At 48.4% G+C, this 20,178-nt stretch overlaps 1 protein-coding gene across 1 annotated transcript; it reads left to right on the top strand.

Moving 5' to 3' along the window:
* The first annotated feature begins 406 nt into the window (after positions 1-406).
* LBP (lipopolysaccharide binding protein) lies at positions 407-19,774 on the top strand. Its single transcript, XM_077159673.1, has 15 exons — positions 407-563; positions 2,443-2,557; positions 3,625-3,753; positions 5,602-5,754; positions 6,322-6,385; positions 7,137-7,200; positions 9,596-9,687; positions 10,082-10,258; positions 11,512-11,571; positions 13,298-13,465; positions 14,667-14,734; positions 15,208-15,250; positions 16,785-16,848; positions 17,655-17,731; positions 19,407-19,774. The coding sequence occupies exons 1-15, from the start codon at positions 440-442 to the stop codon at positions 19,449-19,451; spliced, it is 1,443 nt and encodes a 480-aa protein (XP_077015788.1). The 5' UTR covers positions 407-439; the 3' UTR covers positions 19,452-19,774.
* The last annotated feature ends 404 nt before the right edge of the window (positions 19,775-20,178 follow it).

The raw sequence follows: 20,178 nt of genomic DNA, 5'->3' as shown, positions 1-20,178 counted from the left end.
CCCAGGTCCCTGTAGCCTGTTTTAGGTAGCACGGGAAACGGCGTCTGGGTGTTGTGATGTAATGTATGTGTGCCCTGACATAATTATGTAATTCGGGTAAAGTTCCAGAAGTAGAACTGCTGGGTCAAAGGGCACACAGGTGTTTACGAATTTACCAAGTTACCTTCCAGAAAATGTTACTGCCAGCCAGCTGTGAAAGGGTCAGTTTTCCCATGGGGGGGTATGGGTGCAGATTTTATCACTCGGAGCGAGGCCTCAGGTGTGACGGCTATTCCCGGCTGTGTCACAAGCGCCGATGGTGTCCCGGGCCTCCCCTTCCCGCTCCCGGGACCCCGCCTCCCCCAGGAACTGCTCCCGGCCCCCGGGGCTGCACTACTTAAGGCAGCGGGGCGCTGCCAGCGGTTGTCACAGTCCCGCCGGGACCCGCGGGGACTCCAGGATGAGCGGCTTTTCCGCGGTCCTGGCGCCTCTGCTGCTGGGGGTGCTGCTCGCGTCCGCCCCGGGGACCCAGGGCGCCAACCCCGGGCTGGTGGGCAGGATCACCGACAAGGGCCTGGAGTACGGTAAGAAGCTGCGGGCGGGGCTGGCCCTGGCGGGCCCACTGCTCCCCGTGGTCCCGGCACACAGTGGGGCAGCCGGGGAGGGGTGGGGAGGCTCGCCCTCAGGGTGGGGCCGGTTTCCGAGGCTCAGGCTCGGATCCCACCTGGGCACGCTGCTTGTCTTAGTCTGGTTCCCCTTGGGAGGCGGTTCCAGGAAGCTTTGCTGGGAGTGGGGACCCAGGCTGGGGAAGGAAAGGCAGCCCCGAGGTGTGCTATTAAACCACCTACCCCCACCCCCACCCCGTTCCACTGGGAAAGGTCTCAGTAAAGTGTCTAATCACACACATCAAATTCAGAAGCGGGAATTGTGGTTACCTGTGGAGGTAGATTAGAGACCCCGAAGGGGCACATGGGAGCTGAAGGTGCTGGGGATGGGGTGTGGAGAGTGGTTATGTTCATGCAGGTGTACAAGTTAAAAAATATATATTAAAGCTATACATTTAAGATTTCTAATGTACTTTAGGTACTTTATGTATCTTATTCCTCAATTTTTAAAAACTGGTTTGAATGGGACTATTTTAAAAAGATGCTGAAACAAAAAGTCTCAGAATTATCCCAAATGAGGGGAAGGGTGCTGAGTACTTACACACCACTCCCCACGGTGCTTGGTGGAGTGCTGCTCGGGCAGGAGCGCGTCAGTTCCCCAGCTCCTCCGTCCTGCCACGTACACTTTCCGCAGTTCCAGAGCCTCCAGGCTGAGAGAGGAAGTCACTGGCAGCTGGGCGCTGGCTGTCACCAGCAGAAAGGACTCCAGCCTACGGGTGGGCTCTGACAGCATGTGCTCCTCACACCCTGGAGCCTCGCTTGCCTTGCCTGTTAAATGGGGCAATAACATTCCCTCTGGTAGGGTTGTTGGGAGCCCAGACTGGCAGAGGGAGAGAAATCATGGAAGGCTTCCTGGAGGAGGTCATCCCTGAGCTGAGGTGGAAAAGACAAGTGGAAGTTAGCCAGGAACAAGGGCTGGCATTTCAGGCTGAGCGACCAGCATGAGCAAAATCTTGGAGGAGTTCTGTTTGGGTAGAGGAAGGAATACACATTTAAGAGAGGTGAAAACAGGGGGCCAAAATAGGCAGAGAGCTCTCATCACATGTGTACCCATGATCTCCTGGAGGCCAGAATACTGGATCCCTCAATGTCTCAGAACCAATAGCAGGGCCTTTTAACTGCTGTTTGTGCTGAAACCCTACGTCAGGAGGGCTTGTCTCTTGTTCCTTCCCACTGTGTCAATGTGCCGTGTTTATTTACACTCCTCGAAAGTGGGACATAATGGTCCTTTTCATTTTTTGACCATAGAAATTCCGCTTTGCTGTTCCAGGCGTTTACTGAGTGTCTGCCGGGCGCCAGTCACCGGCCCTTTTTGGCTCCCTTAATCCTCATGCCGCCCCAGTGAGGGCAGTATTACTATGGTGTCATTCCACGGAGAGAGAAAGTGAGGGTTAGAGACCTGCAGAGGGTCTGCCAGCTGGGCCCTGCCCCAGCCCTAAAATCATCACAGTTTCTTCTGCCCAGACTATGTGTCATGGAGAGCAGCAGCGAGGCCCCTGCACCCGAGCACACAGCACCCCTTCCCTGGGGAGTGGCCGGCAAAGGTCTTCCCATATCCTCATCCATAAAATGGGTGTGAACCTAACACCACGCTGGCTTGGGTGTGGTATGTGGTGATGCCCCTGCGTGTTTCTCACCCTAGATGGCACACAGGAGGGGCTCAATAGCCTGTAACTGCAATGAATGCTAATAAGGAAGTTGTTCTTTCTTCCTGGGGTAGGTGGGAGCCATCAAAGAGTTTAGAGCAGGGGAGGGAGGCAGACAGACCTGGCTGACTTGCGCTTCTTTCTTGTCGCAGCGGCCGGGGTGGGGCTGCTGGCTTTGCAGAGGGAGCTGCGCCGGATCAGCATGCCCACCTTCACCGGGGACTTCAACATCAAGCTTATCGGCCGCGGGCGCTATGAGTTCCACAGGTGGGGTCCTCCCTCCAGCTGGGGCCCCGTGGCGGCTGGAGAGGGAGGGAGAGTCCAGGACTGGGTTGGGGGACCTCTCTGGGGGCAGACAGTGGGATAGTTCCTGTCCTGGTGAGTTCAAGGGGGAAAATCTGAGAGGGAATTTGGCTCCTCTATTCATTCATGCAACTATTGTGACCTGAGCCCCAGTTTCCTTATCCGTAAAACAAGGATGATACCAATACCTCCTTCAGAGTGATGGCCCAGGCTGCAGTCTGTCCACTGGGTATGGTCTGGAAGGGAAGCTAGATCTTGAACTTCAACTATAGGAGCCCAACTATTAGAGTTAAGGTTTACCACTTGAGGGAATCAGGGAAGGCTTCCCAGAAGAGGTGGCATTTGAACGGTGTCTTCAAAGGTTCATTAGACCCTTGGGCAGCTGGTGATTTTTAAAAAATGTTTTTTAAGGGCTAAGCAATGGAGGGACGACAATCAGGCCCCCAGGTTATCTTATCCCTCCTCATTTACTGCCACTGATTCCTTCCTTTCTTCCTTCCTTCTTTCATGCAGTCCATCAGCAACCATTTATTGAGCACTTACTATATGCCAGGCAAAGAGAGGGAACTTTGTCATTCTTTTCTCCGCTGACTGCCCCCTTGCCAGCCCTTGATGTGTCTTCTCTCAAGGCCCTTGGTCTTCATGAATTTGACTCCCCTAAGCTGGAGGGAATGATGAGGGGAAAGAGCCACAGAACCCAAAGGGCTATATATCTTTGGGCCCTACTACTCAGATCCCAGAATCCCAGGGACTGGAGATTTGTGGGGCCTAATCCTGACTTCCCAGAGGTTGTTTTCCCCACCTCTGCAAAAAGGGAAGAAGAAAAGTGCTGGGTCCCCAAGGCTAGTGGAGGCTTAAAGGACGCACTGTGAAGAGCCGGGCAGGATCGAAGCTGCCGCCCGGCAGGTCCTGCTGGTCTGGGCCCCCCGGGGGTGGGAGCAAAGGCGGAAGCGAAACCCGCGGTGATGGGGGGGGGGGGGCCGGGCGCCGCTCAGGGCTGTCTCCGCTGTGTCTCCGCTGTGTCTCCGCAGCCTGGAAATCCACACGTGTGAGCTGCAGGGCGCTGCTCTGAGACCCCTCCCCGGCCAGGGCCTGAGCCTCTCCATCTCCGACTACCTCATCGGGGTCCAGGGCCGGTGGAAGGTGCGCAAGTCGTTCCTGTAAGTTGGCTCTGCCTTGGGCCGTGACCTCCGCATCCCCTCCCCTGCCCCCCCTTTGGCTCGGTGTACCCCTAGTGCATTAGAAAGGCTGCACGACGGACAGAACGGGGTCTGTGTCCTGACTCCTGGCCGAGTCACTTCTCCTTTCTGAGTCTCCCAAAGGGGACACGGCTGCTCCCCTGATGGGATCCCAAGTGATCTAAATGAGGGAATAGCGTGTCCCCCTGAGGCAGACCCCAAGTCGAGGGTTCACCTGCAAGGGCTTTCCCGGGGGCGGGCATTCAGGAAACATGGATGGAGGCGAGGGGAAGCAAGGCAGGGAAGGAAATCAGCTCGGTGGGCAACTGGAGCTCAGGGGGACTGGAGGACACACCCTAAATGATGCCAACCGAGCCATGTTACCCCAACTTCACCCTTGCCATTGGTTAAGGGAGCTGCCTCCGGGACCACCAACCCTCTAGCACTTTGACCCAGTCTCTGATCTCAGAAGTCCTTGGCAGGGCCGGCGGGCCGGCTGACCGGCCTCTGCTGGGCGCCCTGGTCACATTTACACGTTAGACCTGGTCCAATATACAAGCACGTAAAGAGAGATGCGAACAAACTGAGATCTGCTGAAGCTGTGAGGCACACGCCAGATCTGAAGCCTTAGTAGGAAAAACAGATGTAAGAAATCTCATCAATTTATACATCGATTACATGTTGAAATGATAATATATGTTATTAGAATTAATTTCCCCTGTTTCTTTTTACTTTTTTCCTAGTGTGGCAATACTAGAAAAATTTAATTATATATGCAGCCCATACTGTATGTCTAGGGGACAGCCCCACTTTAGGAAGAGCTCAGTGTGTGTGTGTGTGCGTGCGTGCGTGTGTGTGCGCGCACATGCTTGTTATTTCCATTAAAGAGATCTAACCACGCTCTTCATCTTTTTTCACTGAATTATCTATCTAAAGGAGCGCTTCATATTAGCACATGAAAACTGACCTTTTTCTCCTTAAAGGCTGCAAAGCATGTGTGTTCCTTGGTTTATCTAACACGTCCCTGCTAATGGACATTTAGGTGACTTCCTGTTGTTTTTGTTTTGTTTTTGGCTATACCATGAGTTTTCAGTGAGCCCTCCCCACCTACCCCCCAAAAACACACACTTGTACCTTGGAAGGGAGAGCCACCGGGTAAAGGATTAGAAGTGGAAGTGAAATTATTGGGTCAAAGAGCATGTGTATTAAACATCAATTTGTGTTCCAGAAATCCTGTGTCAGTGTGCTCTCCCAACAGCTGTGTCTGGGGCTTCCATTCGCCTGCACCTTCACCAGCACTGGGTATTACCAAACTTCAAAGTTCGAAAATGAAAACTGACATCATTGTTATTTATTTTGAATAGTTTTTCATCTGCTAATTTTCTATTGAACCTCCTGTTGATATCTTTGATCCCCCTTTTTTCTCTTTTAGGTTATTTTGCTCTTATTAATTTGTGTCAGTTTATTCTTTGGATACTAGGAAAATTAGCTCTTTGGCTGGCTTTTGATGCATTTTTCTTTTATTCTGCTTATGGTGTTTTTTCTGTTCACTGGAGTTTTAATTTTCTATGCTGGTATTTTTAGCAACCATTTCCTTTTCAGCTTCTGAGATTTGGATCCTGCCTAGAAAGGTCTTTGCCACTCTCTGACCTTAAACAATTAGACCCAGGTTTGCTTCTGGAGCTGCCTCCGTTGTTAGTCTTAAATCTTTATGTTACTGGCTATGAATGTGGGGGACTCTGCAGCCCTCTCCTCCCCCCACGCCCACACGCAGACATGGGGACAGACTCTGGTCTGGGAATCAGCCGCCGCTTCTCTCGTCTCTTCCAGGAGACTAAAAGGCAGCATCGACCTGCGCGTCAAAGGCGTCATCTCGGTCAACCTCCTGCTGGGCAGCGAGCCTTCGGGGAGGCCCACGGCCACCATGTCCAACTGCAGCAGCCACATCCACAATGTGGACTTGGACGTGTCGGGAGACCTGGGGTAGGTCACATCAGGACCTGGCCAGCTTGACCTCTGCTTGCAGCACCCGCCCAGCCAGCCCACGGCCTGGCGTCAGGCAGGGAGAAGGGCCCAGCGTGAGCACTGGCATCTCAGGTGCCCATTGAGTCAGGCTTTGGGGGACCCTGCTGATATTATCCGGTATGGATTCAAGCCAGGGGTCTTGGTGTGCTATTTACACACACACACGCACGCATGCACGCTTCAAGGGACCCTCATTAGGCAAATGAGATTTGGCTATTGGAGAAACATAGAGATCTTTTGGCCAAAGGAGGGCTTGTAAAAAATTATCCAGGCCCTTGGGCAAGTCACTTCATCTGTCAGAGTCTCAGTTTTCTTGATTATAAAAATGTGATTTCTGAGCCCCACCCCAGAACCTACTGGATTTGACTAGGGGGGCGCAGGGGGCTGGGCCTCCAGGTACCCTGAGTCGGGGAGTGGGCAGAGGGACTCGGGCACACTGCGGGGCACCAGGACGGGGCCTGGCTTTCCCGGCCTCCGTGGTGTGGGGTGGCAGGCAGCCAACTGCCCACTGTGTCCTCTTCCCAGGTGGCTCACGAAACTCTTCCAGAACCAGATCGAGTCCAGGTTCCAGAAAGTGTTAAATAGCAAGGTAAGGAGCTCCACTCCATGGGGCATCCGCCGAGTAACACAGGGCTGGGCAGATGTCCTCACTGACCACTGGCCTTCAATGGAGCCCTGGGCACTGGTCCAGATGTATTTGGTCCCCAGGCCCAGAGAGGACAAACCGTTTCCCTCAGGTCACCGAGCTGGTGTGTGGCAAAGCTGGGGACACAAGTGTGTCCAGTTAGGCAGAGAGTGGCTGGATGGTCGGCCAAAGGTTAAATGGCAAAGGCCAACAGAGATGCCCACTGTCCCTCTGCCTGGCCCTGTGCACTGCCCTGCACCGCCCTACCTTCCACAAGGGCCAAAAAGGAGATCATTACTCAGATTCCTGCAGACACAAGGCAGGTGACTTCGGGGAGTGTCGAGGGCTCATGTGCCCCCACCTGGGGTGGGGAGATAGTGACTCAATCAGAGCTTCTCATTTTTCAAAGAAAAAATTTGATGTGAAAGCTCTGAACTGTGTTATCTCTGGCTAAGACAAGGAGGTTTCCTGTTAACTCTCAGTTCTCATAAACACTCATTTCACCCCCGAATCCCATTTCTGAGTTATTGTATATGCAGGGCTGTGACTGAAGCAATGCCTTCACGGGAAGAAGTGGTAAAAGGAGCACTTATAAATCTGCAGAATCAATGATCAACCAGCAAAAAAAGTGAAATAATCTGAACACAGGGATTTGCACCATGGCAGAGCAAAGCTGAGGCATGCACTCAGGCTCCCCCTCCCCATTTTTTTCCAGGTTTGTGAAATGATCCAGAAATCCGTGACCTCTGACCTACAGCCTTATCTCCAAACTCTGCCAGGTAGGGCACCCCAACTCCCTGGGACATTGTATTTCTATTAGTGATTATAGGAACACAGATGCACTTTATAAAGCATTAAGGCAGCAGGGAGCTCTAGATAATGAAATGTTAAAATTCCGTTTTCTCCCAATTTTGCTTCCCAGAGATAACCTCTGTTTTGCACATATCCTTTCAGATATTTTCTTTGCATGTACAGATAAGGATAGAAATATGCATAAGCATACGGAGATACATTTTATAGAGCCCTTTGGTTTATGAATATATGTGGAAATGTGTAATTATGAATACATATTATTACATCTACATAATATATATTCTGCACCCTGCTTTTTTTTAATTTTGTGTTATTGTGGTAAAATAGACATAACACAAAGTTTGCTATTTTAACCATTTTTTAAGTTTAAAATTCAGCGACGCTGAGTAAACTCAAAAATGTTGCATAAGCATCATCCCTGTCTGTCTCGGAACATTTTCACCAGTCCAAACAGAAACTCTGTACCCATTAAGCAATAACTCCTTCCTTCCTCTCCCCTGGGAACCCACAGTCTACTTTCCTGCTCTATGAATTTGCCTATTCTAGAGGAATCACCCAATATTTTTTGTCCTTTTGTGTCTGGCTTCTCTCATTCACCATAATGCTTCAAGGCTCATCCATTTGATTTCAGGTATGAGAACGTCATTCCTTTTTGTGACTGAATAATATTCCGTTGTATGGACAGACCATGTTTCGTTTGTCCATTTATCGGTGGGACTGAGTCGTTTCCGCACTCGTGTGACTCAGGCTGCTCTGAGCCTCAGAGTGCACACTTGCTTTGGGGCCCTGCTTTCCATCCTTTTTTAATTTGTACACCCAGGAGCTTGTTCTATCAGCACACATAAATTGACTTCATCTTAAGAACTTTTAAAATTAAAGTGTATGCCCAGAGGAAAATGTTCAAATCATAAGCGTACAGAATTTTCACCAACTGAGCTCACCCACGGAACCAGCTGCCTGATCGAGAGGGAGAGCACAACCGGCCCTTGGGGCCCCTTCAGTGCCCTAAGTTACCCCCACCCCGACGGGAAACAGTATCCTGACTTCTACCAGCAAAAATTAGGTTTGCACTTTTTACTATATGGAATTGGATAGTATTTAGGGTCTTTTCTCAGAAAAACTAGACAGTTTTCATTGCGCCACTCTAGAATAAGAGTTCCTTCCATAATATTGTGCATAGGTGTAGCTCACCCCTTATCCTCGTTGTGAGGTGTTCCAGTGTACAGATGTCTCTCCATCCATTCATCCTTTCTACTCTTGAAGGCCATTATGGTAGTTTCAGGACTAGAGCATTATAAATAATGCAGCTATGAATACTGCTGTCCTAGGAGACTCGCCTGTTTATACTCAGCACTGAAAATGCAGGCTCACACAACGTGCCTGTTTGACTCTGTTATGTACCCCAGAAAAGCCATGTTTTAATCCTGATCTAATCTTGTGGGAGCAGCCACTTCTTTTAATTCCTGATTCAATACTGTAGGGTGGAAACTTCTGATTAGATTATCTCCATGGAGATGTGGCACACCCAATTGTGGGTGTGATCTTTTGATTAGATGGAGATGCGACTCCACCCATCTGGAGTCCTTTAAAAGAGGAAACGTTTTGGAGAACACTCAGAGCAGAGCAGATGCAGATGTTTGGAGAGTAGTTACTTCAGAGACATGGATGTTTGGAGATGCTTGGAGTGCCAACGAGAGAGCAGATGCCTAGACACAGGTAGCGCCCAGCAGACATCACCATGTGCCTTCCCAGGAGATGCTAAGAAAGCCAGAACCCAGAGTTGTGTCCCAGAGTTGTGAGCAAAGGCCCACAGACACTTAGAGAGGAAAACACTGGCATCAGATGCTGGAAGCAATGAACCAGGAACGAGGACCCCGTGCCTTCCCAACTGACAGATGTTCCGGATGGCATCAGTCTTTCTTGAGTGAAGGTGACCTCTTGTGGTGCCTTAATTTGGACATCTTCACTTTCTTAGAACTGTAAACTTACAACTTATAAATTCCCTTTATAAAAGCTGTTCCATTTCTGGTATATTGCATTCCACCAGCTTCACAAATTAATACCCAGGGCATGTGCAGGCTCAACGTGGGCAGATATTGCCAAACAGTCTCCTAAGTGCTTGTGGCCGAACTCACTGTTTCATTAGCTGCAGAGTATTCCATCATATGACATGTCTTCATTTAATTAGTAAGTCCCCAATGAACAGACATTGAGGATTTTTGTGGTCCTTTGCTGTTCTAAGCAGTGCTGCAGGGGTCTCTGCAGAAAGCTGGGAAACTGCTTCAGCCAGAGCTCTCATCCCTTCACCATCAGCCAAAGACTGGCCCTGGCTCCTAATTCTCTCCTTCCCCTCCTTCACAGTCACAGCAAAGATTGACAGCGTTGCTGGCATTGACTACAGCTTAACGGGAGCCCCTCAGGCAACAGCCCAAATGCTGGATGTGATGTTTAAGGTAAGCATCCTGGGAGCAGGGGTGGACAGCCCCAGTGTGACCTCCACCCAGGACCAGTTTATTTGCAGGGCCTCCTGTCCCCTGGCTTCAGACTGTGCTCGTCTCTCCAGCAGGCCTAGCCAGGTGGTATGAAGGGCAGGGCAGTGTGGACTGGTGGGCTGTATTCCCAGGTCTTCTCCTGGGCTGGCCAGCAGGTCATGAGGGTTAGTTAATATATCAGACCTTCTGGGGAACTGTTTATTAAGAGATTCCCAAGGCACGACACTTCCACCCAAAAGAAAAGACCTCTGGAGATGGAGTTTGAGGCAGTGTCTCTAGCCAGTGTCCCCTCAGCTCAGATGTCCAACTCTGGGAAACACTTTGAAAAATCTACCCGGATTCCATTTCTCTCCAGGGTGAAATTTTTAACCTCAACCTACGCTCCCCGGTTACCCTCCTTGCTCCTGTCCTGAACCTTCCCGAGGAGCACAGCCGAATGGTCTACTTCGCTGTCTCAGATTATGTCTTCAACACAGCCAGCCTGGTTTATCACGAGGCAGGGTACCTGAACTTCTCTGTCACAGATGACATGGTGAGGACAGTGTCGGAATAATGCATGGGCGATGATGTAGCCTGTCCTTCCTTCTATCTTTCCTTTCTGCCCCATTTACATCAGGAAAATAGTACATTAAGAAAAACATGAGGACCAGGAAAAATATGTTAGCACCGTCTCCCTTTTCACTTTGGCTGCCAGGAAGCTCAAAGATAAGAGTTCTATCTCTGTTCTAGAAACAGCAGAATAATTCAGGACCTGCTTCTCATTGTTTTACTTCCCCCCCAAATTAGATCTGTTATTCTCTAATACATATTTTCCAACCTCCTGTTTGTGGAAGTTTTAGAAAAGATTTTAGTGACTGGAGCAGGATAATAGGTATACTAATAAATGCATAAAGACCAAGTGAAAAGTAAGACACAGTTATGAAGACACTGGGCCCCAAAATTGATTCTCTTTTAAACCACAAATCGGTCCGGGAATTTCCTTGTAGCCAAAGTGAAAAGGGTGCATGATTTAGTGATTCATAGTGAAAAGGAGAGACGAAATCTACCTATCATTTAGCTCTAAAACAATAGTGTCAAATAGGGCTTTGTGTTAGTGGACCAGATCTTTAGTATTTCTGTGTTTCAAAAGTTTTTTTCTTAGAGCTCTTTGTAAAAGCTGAGGCTTCAATGACAATGTCAGGAGGGAAGAAACACAATGTGGTCCAAGTTGAATGCCGAGCTTACCTTGGTGATAAATCAGGGACTGACTGGGAGATGGGCGAGTGACTCTTCACTTCTATCATTTTCATTCCCCCACCACCCCTGAGATGCAGATGTGTGAGATGATGATGGGTGAGATGTTAAGAGCTACCTTTTATTGAGTTCCTGCCACGTGCTAAGCTGTGCCAGATGCTTTGTACATATCATCTCACATAGCCCTCCTAATCCCCTACTGGGTGGGAGCTATCAGTCTCCCCATTTTACAGATGAGAAATTGAGGCTCAGAGAGGGGAAGGGACAGTGACAAAGCCCAGGGCCAAACCTCGGTTGTGTGACTACAAACCTCACACTCATGGCTCTTCTGAGCAGGGTCCCCATGTTATGTACACCCCCAGGAGAGCCGCCAGGCAACCAGGGACCCATGCACCCAGGGTGAATGCAGAACGGACACCCCATCACTAACACAGTAACCCTGGGTGGTTGAAAAGCCTCAGTCCTCAGCACCTCTCCACCTCCCTGTCTTGCTTTTGTCCTTCAGCTCTGGCAGGAGCACCCAAACACTCCTTCGTGTCTCTGTTGTTGCAGATTCCACCCAACTTTCACATCCGACTGACCACCAAATTCTTCCGAACCTTCATTCCCGGGGTAAGGCTTCCTCAGCCCTTGGCAGGTACAGGATGATCCCATGGACATGAGAGGTTTCTTTCCCTCTGTGCTCCTCGCAGTGTGAGCCAGAACGAAAGGGCTGGAGCCCAAACCCCCGGGCCTGAGCCCACTCCTGGGACCCCAGGTGGGATCTGAGAATCCTGAGGAACCCCAGTGTGTCCCACATGTTAGTAACAACACATAATTATGAAGAGCCCGCTAGAGGCCAGGCACTGTTCTTGGTCCCTGAAAAAATTAATTTTTGAATGGATAATAAATTCTCTTGGTTCAACATTCAAAAGTCATAAACGATTATAGAGGGACAAATCTCACTCCCACTTTGGTCCCCTCCCAAAGTTACCAATATTACCAAATCATGTGTATCGTTCTAGTGTTAGTCTGTGTAAATATAAGCAAATATCATGGATATTTTCCCCAGTTTTACTCAAATGGAGGTAAATTATACACACCATTTTGTACTTGATTTTTTCCTCTTACTATATCTGGGTAACCATTCCCAGGTGGATAAAGTTTCCTCACTTTTTTTTCATAGCTATACAGTATGCCATTGGACGGATCTGCCACACCCTTCTTAACTGGTCCCCCACGGACACACTTTTGGTTGTTTCCATCTTTTGCAGCAGTTTCACAGTGAATTAATAACTTTGTAGCTGTTGTCTGCTGGGTTAAGCTCTTGGGTTGTTTAAAATGCCTCACAGAAACCTGGGTGACAGCAGAGGGGAAATATAATGGTGGGGAAAATGTAAACTTCAAGTCCTGTAGCTGGGCCAGACCCTTTCACGAGCCTTTACTGGCCCCTTTTCTCCCCAGACCTACTCACAGCCCCACCTGCTGCCATGCTGCTGAGATTTGAGCACCCTCAGCCATGTCCTGGCTCTGACATCCCTTTTGCCCCAGAAAAAGGGAGAAACTGCCCTTTCCCCTTCCTGCCTATGTAATAAGGCAGGAATAATAAATCCAGCAGAGAAGCAACTCCCCCCCCCCCCCCCACTTTCTTAGTAAAACAGTTTACCTCCTCAAGTTTCCAAACTTCTCTCTCCTGGAACAGGATGTGGGCTTCATGTTTGCATAACCCTCAAAGGAATAGTCTTTTTCACAAATACGTGTTGTTCCTACCCCTGCTTATACAGAAAATTGTTAAGACGTTTCAGATGGTGGGGTCTCGTTTCATTTTTCGAAAACATCAGTGTCTGTTCTCAGCATGCACAGTTACTCAAGGGCTATGAGGGTGTGGAGAAAGCATTTGCTCTCACTCAGTCATCTTTCACGGGGAGGAAGGAGGAGTGATAAAATTGACCCACCATTTCTGGAAGGCAGTTTGGCAAAACATGTCAGAAGCTTCCAAAGGGTATCTGCCCTTTGACCCTGGGAATATATCATCCGAAATAACAGCCAAAGATTTACAGTGGGGTAGTCACTGTCATGGCAAAACCTTGGAGGCAACTTAATGCCTGATGGTGTTGGATCAGTTGTGGTACGCATGCACGAAGGAATCCAGTGCAACCATGAAAGAGATGATGCACATCTACGTGTCTGACCTAGAAAGACGTACAAGGACACTGTTGAGAGAAAAAGGCAGGGCACAGAACATTTTGTGGGAAATAAAATCAGCCAAAAAGTGTTCTCACCCTGAATTGACTCCTTCAAGTTTCTCCCGGCAGGTCTGTGCATTTCCTAATTCTGACTCTCCTAATTCTGCCCCCAGATAGTCAGGAAGTACCCCAACATGAACTTGGAACTTCACGGAACAGTGGTCCCCACCCCATTCTTGACCTTCAACCCTGGGAATTTGTCTTTGACCCTCAAAATGGAGATTGAGGCCTTTGTGCTCCAGCCCGATTCGCTCAAGGAGTTGGTCTTCCGGCTTGGTGTGGTAAGGTTCAGAGACTTTGACTGCTGTTTCCCTTTCCTACAAGATTTCCCCACCACTCGTCACCTGGCCAGTTCCTTCAAGTCTCAATGTAAATGTCATATCCTCAGAGAGGCCTTTCTTGATTGCCTTTACCCACCAACTACATTAGGCCCCTTGTCATTTTTTGCTTCTAACACCCTATTATTTTTCTTCCTAGCATTTACTTAAAGGTACTTATGTAACTGTTTGCAAGTATATTTATTTAATGTTTGTATCTCCTACCAAGTGAGGCTGGGCTGTTGTGGGGAGAAAGGGGTAAGGGTTTCAGCCTGTTCGCTCTGCCCCGTAGCTCTTTTTGACCCCTGCAGACTGTATTTCCCTTACAGTTTGCCTTCTAGGTAGGTTAGTGGAAGCACTATCAGAAGGATGGAAGGTGGAGGAAGAAAGAAGCCAGAGTGTTTTCCCCTCTCTCTGCCTTGGGCAAAGCCTCTGGCAGTGGCAGTGTCTCCTCTGTGGTTCTAGCTCTTAAGGAATAACCCCACTGCTGGGTCCTATAACTCCAACTCTCCCTCTCCCTCCAGACCTGGGCTGGGAGTAACTACCAGCTGTAGCGCATTTCTGAGTCACCTCACCAACCCTTCTGTGGCTCCTCAGCTCTTCCATCATTTGGATAACCAATACACTGTATTCAATTCCCTCTGTATTAAACAGCGAGAGTGGTTCCTGCTTCCCTGATGGACTCCGACTAATAAGGAAGGGGTTCTGCTCAGTGCATGGAGACATTTGCTGTCCTCTTCCTGGTTTGAAACCCACAAGTCAAATCTCTGGAAGGGTGATTGCTCCTAGAGGCCATGACTATATATGATATTATTTTTATTGTTATAAAAATCAATGCTGTTATTAATATATTTTGAAAATATATAAACTACCCATACTGTTGCTGCATCATGATCTTGAAATAGCCACACCTTGTCTGAGTACTCTGTCCCAAAGCTGAACTGCCAATTGAGCCACAATTTCAAGTAAAAGGTCCACGTCCAAGTTCAAGCATTTATTGAACTCCTGTCATCAGCCTTTAGGAGTCCCTAGTCTAGTGGGCGAGGGTTCTGCTTTAACGCGTCGAGTTGTGGGTTGAGGGAAGACAGCTGGGCCTCACAGTTATCCTTCCCCTATCTGACACCCTCCATCATTTAGACCCGTTTCCTTCTCCCCCCATTTCCAGGCCACTGATGTGTCCCCCATGTTGACCTTCAACGCCAGTAAGATCACCGGGTCCCTGCATCCGGGAAGGTCAGTGAGCTTCATGGGGTGGGGGCTGGGGGGTGGGAGGCTTATGTCGGCTCTGGCTGGACACCGGGGCTGACTCTGGAGCTGGGTGTGGGGATGTGACAAGATCGCCCCCCCATTGTTGGGGCCCCACCATTAGCCAATCTTTTTGCCCCTGGTCCTGTCCCCCACAAACTTCCTTTCCATCAGACCCTCGTTACTTTCAAGTGCACTGTTTTTCCTTGGTCTCTGAATTTTAGAACTCAGCTATTGACTTCCTGAAATGTCAGGTCCGGATTGAGCATCTTTACACCACCCCACCTTCCGCCTGCCAGGTTTTAGTCACTCGGTCATCTTCTGTTTTCCTCCCCATCCCCACTCCACCCTTGGCTGTGCCTGCTCAAACCAGCGCCTCCTCCTTCCTAGAGACTCCCAGATGAGTTAGGTTTCCCACGGGGTAATACCTTCACCTCTGAATCTTCTCTGATTCATTATAGGTTACAGTTGAAACTGAAAGAGTCCAAACTTGGAGTATTCAATGTAAGTTATTGTTGTTTTTATATAGAAAATGTTTAAGTATTAATTAATTTAAGAGTTTTACTAGGCAACTGTTATGGCACCCTAGATTAGAAAAGTGTAGATGTTTTTGAGGACGTAAGGCCAAGGAACAGTTACACCCTAATATAAGACAAGATTCTTTCAACTGCAAAGAACAAAAAGCCAACTCAAGTTAGCTTTTAAGCAAAGAGGAGGAATGTATATGGTCATTATAATTAAAATAACAGTAATTTTTTAATACCCAAAGCTAGAGGTTTCAGGCATAGTTGGATCCAGTACTCAAATTAGTTCATCAAGAATCCCTCTCCATCTCTCTAGACTGCTTTCTTCTGTGTTGGCTTCCTTCTCAGGAAGGCTCTTCCTACTGCCCGGCAAACCCAACGTTTCCTGTAGTTTCATTTTCTAAAAACCTGCAAAAAATCATTGGACTAATCTGGTCATATGCCCATTTTTTGAGTCAATCATTATGACCAGAACTGGACAAGGTCAACTGACCAAGCGTGAATCCTCTCCATATACCTGGAGCTGGATTTGCAGTCAGGAACACCCAAACCATATTTCCCATAATTGGAGAGGAGAGTTTCCAGAAGAAAATAGGGAAATTATTAAAACAAGAGGAATTAGATGTTGGGCAGGCAAACCTAAGAGGTGATTTCCACAAGGAAGAAATCAGTGAAATAGTCCATGCTGAAAGAGGAAAAAGAATGGAAGATCAGTGTAGGATGAAGCAATCAAGAAGAGTTTCCTGGGGGAAGTGGAGTGATGGCAGCTGTTCTTTAAAGGTGGAGGAGAAGATGGATCGAGTTTAATTTGGATAGACTTTAATCTGCAGTAGTTGTCTCCCCTTTCACATCGCACAGATGCTTCCCTCCTCTCCCCACCCTCTCTTGTGCCCTCCATTTCTCAGACCTTCCGTTAAGTTCTTATGAAGCAGAAACACCTACATAAACTTAAGAGAGACACTGAAAGATGACTCCTTTCAGAGAATGAAATGCTAAGTGAATAATGACTTGCTAATATTGTACCTGCACATGGCGTGTAAAAATGTTCTGCAGAATAAAACACTACATATGAAAAGATTCACCAAAAAAGTCATATCAGAGTTTCAGAATATGCAATGTAAAAAGCAAGGACTATAGAATTAGAGATATCTGGGCTCAAATCCTGGCCCTGATGCCTGTTTCTCACTGTAAGAAATTAAATATTAAAGACAAAGCTCGGTTAAACCTTGATGTTCTTCCTAGAGGATAGACAATTGGACATGTAGCCTTCTAAAACGCTCCCTCTGCATTTGCATTCATGTAAATGTGCATCGCAAAATGGTTTTATCATAACAACAGTAGCAGGATGTGGGTGTTGACCTGCAGATTGCTTTCTTCAAGCCATTTGCCACGTCAGCACATACACATCCCCTTCCTTCCAAGCATCTGTGTGATATGCAGAGGGGTCTGGGCGTGGTTTATGGGAGGACAAGATGGCGCGCTTGGTCACTGTGGACCCTTCTGTCCTCCACCAGGTGGCGCTGTTGGAGGCGCTTATCAACTACTACACGGTCAACACCCTCTACCCCAGAGTCAATGGTAAGCATCGCTGAGCAGTTTTCCGAGTCAGGAGCGAACACTGCTCTTTGGGGGAAAGAGAGTTGACTTGGGGTTGGGAAACAGGGCTGCTGTCCTGCAAGCTGCGCGACCTTGGGCAGGTCACCTCTCTCTGTGCTTCAGTGGCCTGGGGTGTGAGCTGGGGGCATTGAAGCCAGCCTCACCTCCCTCCAGGGCTCTAATGAGGATGGGGCCTGGGACTCCTCTTTGGAGAACAGGAAACCTCCTGGGCGGGAGACGGTGGGGTTCACGGAAGTACCCCTCCCTCCCCGGAATGGCAGGTGAAAGGATCAGGTTAAGGTAGAGGTCACAAGGCAACCTGCCTCTGAATTCACATTGTCTAGCTGATTGCCCATCTCCCTGGTCAAAAAATAAAACCCTTGCTTCCTTGAAGTCCTGCTTCATTTGGCTGCAGCAGAGAGCAGGACAGGGGTGGGGGCAGAACGGGTGCCCACCAGCTCTTTATCACACGTGTACATCATCCCATACCTGCCACTTCCTCCATGTAGCCTCCAGCTGAAAGCTCAGACTTGGGTGTCAGTCTCTCCGAGTTCAAATCCCGGTTCTGCCATTTTCTAGCTATGGGACCTAGGACAAGTTCCTTGGCCACTCTGTGCCTCAGTTTCATGATCTGTAAAATGGGAATAATATAGTTCATACCCATCTGATAGTCTTTAGCAAGAATTAAATGAGGATAGATGGTGTCCGGCAAGAAAAAACTCTATAAAGAGTGTCCATAACTGTTATTTATTAACAATTCTTTCTCAACGCTGTGCCTCAACCTCCAGAGAAGCTGGCAGAAGGCTATCCCCTCCCTTTGCTAAAGGACACTCAGCTCTATGACCTGGTTCTTCAGATACACAAGGTCAGTGGGTTCAGGGGAGGCTCTGGGGATCTGGGTGGAGAGTTGGCTTGTCAGGTCATGAGTCAGTGGGTAAGACCCAGCGCAGCACCACCACTGGGAAGTTCTGGACTGGGGCTGGGGTGCCCGAGGTACTGCTAAACACCACGAAGCCGTCCATGTGCCCTTAGCAAGTGGCACTTCCCTTGGGGCAGGAGCTACCTGATACAGCTCTTCGCCTCCGCCGCTTCCCACTCACCACCATGGGTGACCTGCAGGAACCTCCGAACCAACTCATTTTGAAAATACTGGCGGTCATGGACCTGCCAGGAGTCAGGTTCTGAAAACCCTTTGCACATTTTTAAAAATTATTTTTTAAAAGGGAAAGAGCTTGTGTGATGTGTCACCTTCCACTTTAAACAAGTAATGTATCTAATTACAGAGGCTTTGGGAAATTACTCATAAACCCATTGCCCCAGCACAACTACACTTTGACTTTTGGTGCGCTCCCTTCCAGTCTTTTTCTTTTTTTGCTCAGGCATTTAAAATATATGTTTGCTTTGCATAACTGTATCTCTTCTGCTCAAATTTGTTTTCTCTCTTTCTTTTTAAATTTTCCACCATCCCTTAGGCTTGTGCCTTTGCTGTGACCTAGTCCCCTCTCCCCCAGTGTTATGTAGCTGTGTGACAGACCATAATGTACTCACCTATTGTAATATCAAGGAATGTGTCTGATTTTTCACCATTTTAACCAGTGTGGTCAGTGTTCTGTGGACCATCTGTGTCCCAAGGCTCAGGTTATCTTTCTAGAAGAGAATCTCTAAGGTGGGATGAGCAGGCAGGAGGGCTGGTGATAAGTAAAGGAGATGACGCCTTGTGTGTGGTTTGTGTCCAACATCCAGTAAATAACTAGAAAAGAGAATAAAGGGCAGAGAAAAGGTTAGGAACAATGACATATTGACCAACTGTTATATTTCATAACAAATGTCCAAAGCCCTATTGAGCCCAGGGATACTCAACACCCAATTCCTGTCGAGGGGTTATGAGTGCACTCGGGCAGCTGGGAATGCAAAGCCAGTTCATTCGGTTGGCTTCTGTTTTCTCTTCTGTAAAATGGGATGTAGCCCAAACCTCACTGGACTCTTGGGAAGGGTAAGGCTAAGTATGGAAGCTTCTAACACCATGCTTGCACATAGGAGGTACTTAGATGATTTAATATATATTATCCTATATTGTCATATTCATTAGAATTTTGAGGTCGACGCTGTCCATTTATCTCACCACCAAAGGCAGGGAATGGATCACTGTGGGAGATAATTGGACTTTGCCTTGAGTTCAGAATTCCAGCCCCTTTAGGAGATGGAACTTAACAGGAGGTAGGAGACTAAACCCCAGTGGCTTGCAATTTTACATTATTCGCCAAGGAGATAAAATTTAGGTGACACAAAGGACATTTATGAGGCCTGTGAGGAAGCAGTAGCTTGGGAAGTGACAGATAAATTGCTACTTGGAGAAGGTAGCTGGCAAAGCTGTGCTTTATGGAGACCTTGGGAACGGAGGCCCACTCACGATTTATGCACTGACCTGGTTTCTAGCAGATCTTGTGTCTCCCAAGACATGGGCTTCCCTTTAAATTTGAGATGCCTCCTTTTGGAGTAAAGGATGTTTTCACCATTCTGTCCTGCCTTGTCTCTCTTAGGACTTCCTGCTCGTGGGTGCCAATGTCCAGTACACGAGAGTCTGAGGACAAAGAGAAAGACTTGCCACTGGGGCATGGAGGCCACAGCTGGATCTGCAAGTTGCCTTACCAGATGTGCAGCACATTTCTAGAGCTTCTAGAGGATTTTGACACTTTTGTTCCCAGCTCTGTGGGCAAGGGTCTGCTTGACTCCTGCCCCGGTGTCCCCATTCTAGACTCTGTACCTTCCTTTCCCACCAAGATGGAACCCTCTTCTTTCAGTGGCCTGGAATCTCCCTAGTGCAGGCAATGTATTTTTGTTCACTGTCTGTAATCCATGCTTAGCAAAGTGCTGGCACTTAGTAGGTCCTCAATAAATATTTATTGAAAGGTTCATGAAGGAGTCACCTGTTACTCTGGCTGAATCCCCTTCTTACCCACCCTCTTTTGGCCTAAGGAGTCTTTGGATGGTCAGCCCCACCTGTAGTCACCTAGGCTAGGTACCCGCTGCACTCCTCTTTCCCATAAGCCATTATGGTAGGAACCTCGAGGAGAGAACAAGGGATTCCCACGCCACTCAGCGGGACCTGGCCTGATGTTCCATCTCTTAGGCTCTTCTCCTGTCTCAGTTCAGAGGCTCACTTGGGTGACATATGCTCCTTCCTTCACTTCTTGTCTGCTGCAGACAGGCAAGCCAGTGGGTCTCACAGGGTGGAAACTTGGCCTCCTACTGCTTTCCCCATTGAAACGGGTATAAATCAGGAGGAAATGGATTCGCTTAGGTTTTTTGGTC

The sequence above is a fragment of the Tamandua tetradactyla genome, chromosome 1 (assembly GCF_023851605.1).
Source record: "Tamandua tetradactyla isolate mTamTet1 chromosome 1, mTamTet1.pri, whole genome shotgun sequence".
Classification (NCBI taxonomy): Eukaryota; Metazoa; Chordata; class Mammalia; order Pilosa; family Myrmecophagidae; genus Tamandua; species Tamandua tetradactyla.
Note: the sequence above shows the minus strand (reverse complement) of the source record. Positions and strands in the feature narration are given on the sequence as shown.

What these genes read in the sequence shown, in the direction of transcription:
- LBP (XM_077159673.1), top strand. Translation starts at nt 440, where the DNA reads ATGAGCGGCTTTTCCGCGGTCCTGGCGCCTCTGCTGCTGGGGGTGCTG. An exon ending in GGGCGCTATGAGTTCCACAG is followed by an intron (nt 2,558 to 3,624) that starts GTGGGGTCCTCC and finishes GTGTCTCCGCAG; the next exon opens with CCTGGAAATCCACACGTGTG. An exon ending in CCAAACTTGGAGTATTCAAT is followed by an intron (nt 15,251 to 16,784) that starts GTAAGTTATTGT and finishes GTCCTCCACCAG; the next exon opens with GTGGCGCTGTTGGAGGCGCT.